The sequence below is a fragment of the Oryctolagus cuniculus genome, chromosome 1 (assembly GCF_964237555.1).
Source record: "Oryctolagus cuniculus chromosome 1, mOryCun1.1, whole genome shotgun sequence".
In the NCBI taxonomy this organism is placed as follows: domain Eukaryota; kingdom Metazoa; phylum Chordata; class Mammalia; order Lagomorpha; family Leporidae; genus Oryctolagus; species Oryctolagus cuniculus.
Genome location: NC_091432.1, coordinates 84537895 through 84546013, shown reverse-complemented (window position 1 = coordinate 84546013; position 8119 = coordinate 84537895). Strand labels below are relative to the sequence as shown.

At 41.8% G+C, this 8119-nt stretch overlaps 1 protein-coding gene across 18 annotated transcripts in view; it reads right to left on the bottom strand.

Moving 5' to 3' along the window:
* Positions 1–8119, bottom strand: part of DEUP1 (deuterosome assembly protein 1) — a 111252-nt gene that overhangs the window by 79434 nt on the left and 23699 nt on the right. For 16 of the 18 annotated variants that reach the window (XM_008262705.3, XM_051850197.2, XM_008262709.3 and 13 more), the window contains 2 exons: positions 1885–2056; positions 450–545 (listed from right to left, as the gene is read on the bottom strand). The exons of 1 other annotated variant lie outside the window; for it this stretch is intronic. In XM_008262705.3, coding sequence (XP_008260927.1) covers positions 450–545; positions 1885–2056 — 268 coding nt within the window. Of the gene's footprint in view, positions 1–449; positions 546–1884; positions 2057–6756; positions 6886–8119 lie in introns of those variants that run through there. One more of the 18 variants, XM_051850266.2, reaches the window with a different exon arrangement.

Genomic DNA, 8119 nt, shown 5'->3' with positions numbered 1-8119 from the left:
CTTGAGAAATTAGTATCCCTTTGCACCACACATGCAGAGGTGCTATCACTGTGAAACACTCTACTAGTAACAAGATAATGAAGATCAGTTTTGTTTTCCCAGTCACCTATTTTGTCATACCAAACTTCCATAGTTTAAATTGTCAGGGAATAAAAGACATTCCTATTAGGTGGTAATAGTCCCAGAAGACAATTTTGTTGTTGTTGTTCACAGCTACTTATTATCATTTAATTAATTAACATCTCTCTTGAGAAAGAAGTACTGAAGCTAATAGTCTAGCGAAAGGGGCAAAATCAGTACATAGGAAGCAATGAAAATGTACAATATATAATTAAAACATAAGAACTTCAGCTTGCATTAAAACAATGAGTTTTAATAAAATCAACAGAATTTTTAGGTCAGAAACATATCAAAATGTGTGGAATTAAACGGTGGAAAAGTTCTCTTACTTGAGCTTTTAGGGTTTGCAGTTGTCCTTCATAATTCTGAGTCATTGCTAAATTACATTTTTCCAGACTGTCCAGTTTCTGTCGAAGTAACCCCACCTGTATTGAGAGTAAAGTTTAATTTTTCCTTTTTCTAAACTTTGCCTGAGAAACTCGGAAAATGTATAAAATAGAAGCACAATTCAAATAAGGCTGCTGTACCAAGTCAGGAATAAATATGCGTGCTGCAGTTCCTAGAATAGCTCTTAATAATTAACTTCACAAAAACAAGCATGACAGCGGCATTTCAGCAGGCGCTCGTGAGGACAGTCTGGTGTGGGTGCTTAGCAGAAGGTCTTTATCACTCTCACATCTTAAATTCAGAATCAGAATTTATCTGGCGCTATCTTGTTGGAGGGCTATGCCATCCTGACTCAAGTGAGACCTCGTCTGGCTTTTCAGCTCCTTGTGGGGGAGGGGTGCTTTTGCGTCAAGAGAGTTCCGCTTTACCGGCACTATGGAGTAATTGTTACATTTTTGTAAGAACTGACCTATTACAAGGAGCAGTTGATAAGGATTTGCCTTACAGAATTTATTTGCTCAGAAAGCAAGTGAACCTTGGATACGTTTTGTCCTTAGAGGTTTAGAAGTGAGGGAATGTTCCCTCGCAAATGCCATGCCTGGTGACGTTGCCTGTCTACTGTGAAGGGAAATTAGGTGCCAATAACTAAGTTAACCAGCCAAACAGCAACGTGATTATGCCAAAAACTACATTCTACTGAGAAGCTGAGAGAAGTAGACAACTGACTGGTGAACAAGTTAACTGATGGTGTTATACTGTTTAATTAGGAAACATTTCTCTCATGCCTCAGCTAAAAGAAACCCAGGACACAAGAGTCCCCGTTAAGCCAGCAGGTGGCTTTCTGAACTCCTTTGTGAGTCTGAGAGTACCTAGACACATTTCCATGATCACCAGCTTGGCAGTGAGCAGCCTCACGGGGGCAACGGGACACCTTCACTACACTCTCTTCTCCTTTGTCTTGTAATCTATTCTTCACACCTCATTTCTTTCAGGAAATATTTTTCTATCAGGTTAGAAGAGACACATACTCCTGAACTCTGCCTTATGCAAAGAGACGATTTGTTTCTATAGCAGCAGAAGCATTTGCATCTTTGCTTACAAACAGCATTTTTTTCACATACATGTTCAATGTTTACTTTTACAGATGGCGTTGACACCATATGTCTACCTTCATCAGCTACATCTATGGATTTAGTATCTGCTACTTATTTGAGAAATTACATTTAGCAAACTGTTTGCTGACAGCATTTCAAACAGTAAGTGCTGTCACTGATGCCTGGTAAAAAGTATATGCGATGAAATACATAATCCGATGCAATAAACACTATATATGGGAGTCTGATGAATTAACAAGTTCTTAACACATGTATTCAGTACCTCTTGACCTTTCTGATCCAAACAGGTTTGTGCATTTGCCAACTCTTGATCTCGAAGATCTAATCGTGTCTCCAAAGCCCGCATCTTTCTTTCCCAATCCATTTTTTTGTTGCTTACCATGATGTCAATTTGTTCCATTAATTCCTGAAGCTCAGCTTCACAAGGAGAAGCTCTGACAATTGCAGAAAAGTAAAATACATTTTGAAAGAGCGAGATGTGAGGTCAAAAAATTATTATATTGCTCTACATAGCTTGATCATATTTCTTCAAACTGTTCAGTTATTTATTTAGGAAGAAGTCCAAAAGCTACAGGTTAATTTTTTAAATTAAAACTAAAAGCTGGTCGGCACCGCGGCTCACTAGGCTAATCCTCTGCCTTGCGGCGCCGGCACACCGGGTTCTAGTCCCGGTCGGGGCTCCGGATTCTGTCCCGGTTGCCCCTCTTCCAGGCCAGCTCTCTGCTGTGGCCAGGGAGTGCAGTGGAGGATGGCCCAAGTCCTTGGGCCCTGCACCCCATGGGAGACCAGGATAAGTACCTGGCTTCTGCCATCGGATCAGCGCGGTGCGCCCGCTGCAGCGTGCTGGCCGCGGTGGCCATTGGAGGGTGAACCAATGGCAAAGGAAGACCTTTCTGTCTCTCGCTCTCACTGTCCACTCTGCCTGTCAAAAACAAAAAACAATACAAAAAAAAAAAAACCTAAAAGCTAATTTCAGAGCCAGTTCTGAGTATATATACATACAGGCATACACACAGACACATATATGTATTTTAAAATGAGTTTTTTAGAGTGAGTTAATTCTATGGAAATGCTAATTTTGAAAAATGGTTAAGACTTAGCTTAGGGATCAATGCTCTTACATGTAAATATACATGTAGCTACATCTGTCATAACTTGAGGAGGTTTGACAGAGAATAAATGGGGATGTCAGTCATGCTTGTCAGGGACAGAGAGCAAGCCTGAGCTAGGCAGGACTGGAATCAAGAGCACTATCCGGGCTACCGTTCTCCTCAAGGAGGGGACTTGGCACAATCTAGCTGGTGTCTCTTTGGAAAGAATTTGACCAGGCAGGTGCAGGCAGAATAATGTCTTTATAAAATAAGGATACCATCAGTCACACTGGTGAAAATATCATGGATCTAGGAGGGTCCTTTGAGTTCAAACATGACCCTTGGAAACAGCTAGAGCCATAGAGAAGACAGATAGCTGGGTGGTGAAAAGTAGCTGAGAGGGCAGCCTTCTCCTTCATTGAATCTGCAGCATTCCTCAGGGAGCTGGCCCAAGGCCACTCATTCAGACTGGATGAGCAGGTAGACAGTGAAGCCTCAGGCGTCAGATCAAGGGATGCGCAGTGTCCAGATTAGAAAAGCAGGTCATTCAGTATCCCTTTCAGTGGTGATGGGGAGCCTTCTAATTATTGCTAAAGCCAAGAAGAGGGCAAGAGGAAGAGGCCGGTGCAGCATAAGACGTCCTCTATTTAGTGTCACCAAGTCAGAATTCTCGGGGCGATTAAGGGTCATTTAGCCTTTTAGAAAAAAGTGAGGCCAATAGAGGTCCAAAGTTACACAGTTAAATAGTGAAGAGCAGACAGATCCTTCGCAGCCGCTTCTCATCTTATGTGCCGCAAAGCAGATCATAGCAACACATGGTGTTTTGAATGACAAATGTTTGAAAAATATGCTACAAATCTGGGGCAGGCTTTGTGGCTCAGCAGGTTAAAGATGTGGCTTGGGATGTCCACATCCCATAATGGAGTACCAGTTTTGAGTCCCAGCACCTTGGCTCCTGCATTCCTGCTAATGCAACCTGGGAAGCAGCTGATAATGGCTTAAGTACTTGGGTCCCTGCCACCAATTTGGGAGACCTGGATGGAGTTCCAGGCTTCTGACTTCAGCCTGGCCCAGACTTGGCTGTTGAAAGCATTTGGGCATTGAAGCATCAGATGGAAGATTCTCTGCCCCACCCCTTTCAAGTAGATGAAAGCAAATAAAAATAAACATAAAAATAGTACAAATTCACTTTTTTGTGAAAGCTAGAAACAGGTATTAGAACCAACAGAATTCAGAACTTCCAGAATCACTTTCTTTTCTTTTTTTAAAAAAGATTTTACTGGGAGCCGGTACTGTGGCGTAGTGGATAAAGCCACCTCCTGCAATACCAGCATCCCTTATGGATGCTGGTTTGAGTCCCAGCTGCTCCACATCTGATCCAGCTCTCTTCTATCGCCTGGGAAAGCAGTAGAAGATTGTCCAGGTCCTTGGGCCCCTGCACATGGGTATGTGGGAGACCTGGAAGGGGCTCCCAACTCCTGACTTCGGTTCAGCAAAGCTCTGGCTGTTGCGGCCAACTGGGGAGTGAACCAGCAGATGGAAGACTCCACTTTCTCTCTGCCTCTCATCTCTCTGTGTAGCTCTGACTTTCAAAATTTATTTGTGAGGTGGAGTTACAGACAGAGAGAAAGAGAGACAGAGAGAAAGGTCTTCCATCTGCTGCTTCATTTCCCAAATGGCCACAACAGCCAGAACTGAGCCAATCCAAAGCCAGGTGCTAGGAGCCAGGAGCCAGGAGCCAGGAGCTTCTAATGGGTTTCCCACATTGGTTCAGGGCCCCAAGTACTTGGGCTATTTTCCACTGCTTTCCCAGGCCATAAGCAGGAGCTGGATTGGAAGAGGAGCAACTGGGACATGAACTGGTGCTCATATGGGATTCCAGAGCCACAGGCAGAGGCTTAGCCCACAATGCCACAGCACGGGCTCCCAGAATCACCTTCTAAAACACCAGAGTCAACCTGAATAATAAGTATCCTTTGACATTGATGAGGTTTTAAGTACAAAATACCATCTTGAAATCTTCTCTTTGCATTCCTGGACTAAGGCTGAAGGGCCCTTGAATTTTACCTAAACCAAAAACAAACCTAAGGAAAGGAACAATTTCTCTATGAGTAACTTGATTGAATTTTAGTTGGAGTTAAGATGTAGCGAAAAATAACAGAACCATGGTCTAATGCTTTCTTTTTTCATAATAATGTTTCACCCTCTACTGTAAATATATTTTGCCTATTTTGTGTGCTAGTATAAGTGTGGGACAAAAGAATGGACTATATCATCCTATTCATAACTATCTCAGCAGTCTAGCATAGTGCCCCAGCAACAGAGTAGATGCTCAATAAATCTTTGAAAAAAGAATAATGTGTTCTAGTCATTGCTATCTCATTGGCTACAGAAATGCATCATGCTAATGGAATTAAAATATGGGCCTAACAGCACCACTCTGATACCAAAACTGTACAAAGATACATCACAAAAAGAAAACTACAGACCTATATCCTTTGAGGAACACAGATGCAAAGATTCTGAACAAAATAATAGCAAAATGAATCGAAAACTGTATCAAAAAGACCATACAGCATGATAAAGTGGGATTTATCCAAGAGATGCAAGGGTGGTTCAACATTCACAAATCAATAAACATAGCACATCACATCAACAGAATGAAGGACAAAACCATATGGTCATCTCAATAGATGTGGAGAGAGAATTTGATAAGATTCAATGCCCCTTTGCAATAAAAAAAAAGCCTCCATAAATTAGGTATAGAAGGAACATACCTCAAGATTATAATGGCAAAATTATGTGACAAATCAGCAGCCAATATAATACTGAATGCAAAATAATATTGAATACTCAGATCTGGAACAAGAAAAGGATGTCTACTTTCACCACTCTTACTCAATATAGTAATGGAAACATTAGGAAGAGCAATCAGAGAGGAGAAATAAAGGGCATCAAAACTGGAAAAGAGGAAGTCAGATTATCCATGTTTGCAGATGACGTGAGAAACCTCAAAATTCCACGAAAATGCTGTTAGAACTAATAAACCAACTCAGTAAAACTGCAGGTTACAAAGTAAACAGACACAAAATGGTAGTTTTTTTTTTTATCTGCCAGTAATGAAATTACTGAAAGAGAAACCAAGAAACAACTCTCGTTCACAGTAGCCACAAAAATTAAAATATTAACCAAAGAAGCGTAAGATCTCTACAGTAAAAATTATAAATAAAAATTTATAAATCAACACTGATGAATGAAATCAGAAAGGATACAAAAAATGGAAAAATATTTTTTGCTCATGGATTAGGAGAATCAATATCATTAAAATGTCTCTACTACCTAATGCAATCTACAGACTCAATGCAATCCTTATCAAAATACCAAAATCATTCTTTACAGGACTAGAAAAAGCAATCTTAAAATTCATGTGAAATAACAAAAATCTAGAATAGCCAAAGTGATCCTTAAGGAAAAAAAATCAAGCTGGAAATATCACAATACTTGACTTCAAAGCATACTATGAAGCTATAGTAATTAAAACAGCATGATACTGGCATAGAAACTGAAACACAGATCAATGGAACAGAATAGAGACCCCAGAAATCAATCCATGTACATACAGCCAACTACTTTTTAAAAAAAGATTTATTTATTTATTTGAAAGAATTACACAGAGAGAGGAGAGGAAGAGAGAGAGAGAGAGAGAGGTCTTCCATCTGCTGGTTCACTCCTCAGTTTGTCACAATGGCCAGAGGTGCACTGAATTGATGCCAGGAGCTGGGAGCTTCCTCTGGGTCTTCCCATGCAGGACTTGGGCCATCTTCTGTTGCTTTCCAGGCCATAGCACAGAGCTGGATTGGAAGTGGAGCAGCTGGGACTTGAACCAGCACTGGTGGCTTTACCTGCTACGCCATAGTGCCAGCCCCCAACTAGTATTTGACAAAAATGCTCAGGCCATACATTGGAGTAAAGATAATCTCATCAATGAATAATGCTGGCAAAACTGGATGTATATATGTAGAAGACTGAAATTAGATCCATACCTCTCACCGTATCCACTCAAGATGGGTCAAACTCCAAAATTTAAGATCTGAGACTATGAAGTTGCTGGAAGAAAATGCAGGGGAAACACTCCACGATGATTGGTGTAGATGATGACTTTTTGGATAAGACCCCCAAAGTACAGGTAACAAAAGCAAAACTAAACAAAAAGGATTATATCAAACTTAGAGGCTTCTGCATAGCAAAGGAAACTATCAATAGAGTGAGTAGACATCCAACAGAATGGGAAAATATTTGCAAGCTACTATCTGAAAAAGGATTAATATCCACAGTATATCAGCAACTTCAAAAACTCAACAACAGAAAGCAACTAGTCTGGTTAAGAAGTGATCAAAGGACCTCAATAGACAGTTCTCAAAAGAAGAAATATGAATATATGAAAAAATGCTCAACATTACTAGCCATCAGGGAAATACAAATCAAAACCACAATGAGTTATCACTACACCCCTGTCAGATGGCTGTTATCCAATGACAGACAGTACCAAATGCTAGAGAGGATGTGGAGAAAGGGGAGCACTTATATACTGTTGGTGGGAATGTACATTTGTCCAGCCATTGTGGAAAACAGTATGGAGGTTTCTTAAAAAAAAAAAAAAAAAACAGCCGGCGCCGCGGCTCACTAGGCTAATCCTCCGCCTAGCGGTGCCGGCACACCGGGTTCTAGTCCCGGTTGGGGCGCCGGATTCTGTCCCGGTTGCCCCTCTTCCAGGCCAGCTCTCTGCTGTGGCCAGGGAGTGCAGTGGAGGATGGCCCAGGTGCTTGGGCCCTGCACCCCATGGGAGACCAGGATAAGCACCTGGCTCCTGGCTCCTGCCATCGGATCAGCGCGGTGCGCTGGCCGTAGCGCGCTGGCCGCGGCGGCCATTGGAGGGTGAACCAACGGCAAAGGAAGACCTTTCTCTCTGTCTCTCTCTCTCACTGTCCACTCTGCCTGTCAAAAAAAAAAAAAAAAAAAAAAAAAAAAAAAAAAAAACAAACTAGAAATAGATTTAGAGCAATAGCAATCCCATTGCTGGGTATATACCCGAAAGACATGAACACGTTACATCAGAGTAATATCTGCACCATCATGTTTATAGCAGCACTGTTCACAACAGCCAAGCTACAGACTCAGCCAAGGTTTCTATCATCAGGTGAATGAATAAAGAAAATGTGGGGGCTGTGGTGTAGCTGGATAAGCCACTGCCTGTGATCCCAGCATCCCATATGGATGGCCAGTCCTACCTGCTCTATTTCCAATCCAGCTCCCTGCTAATGTGCCTGAGAAAGCAGCAGAGGATGCACCCACATGGAAGACCTGGATGAAGCTTCCAGTTCCTGGTTTCAGCCTGGCCCAGCCCCA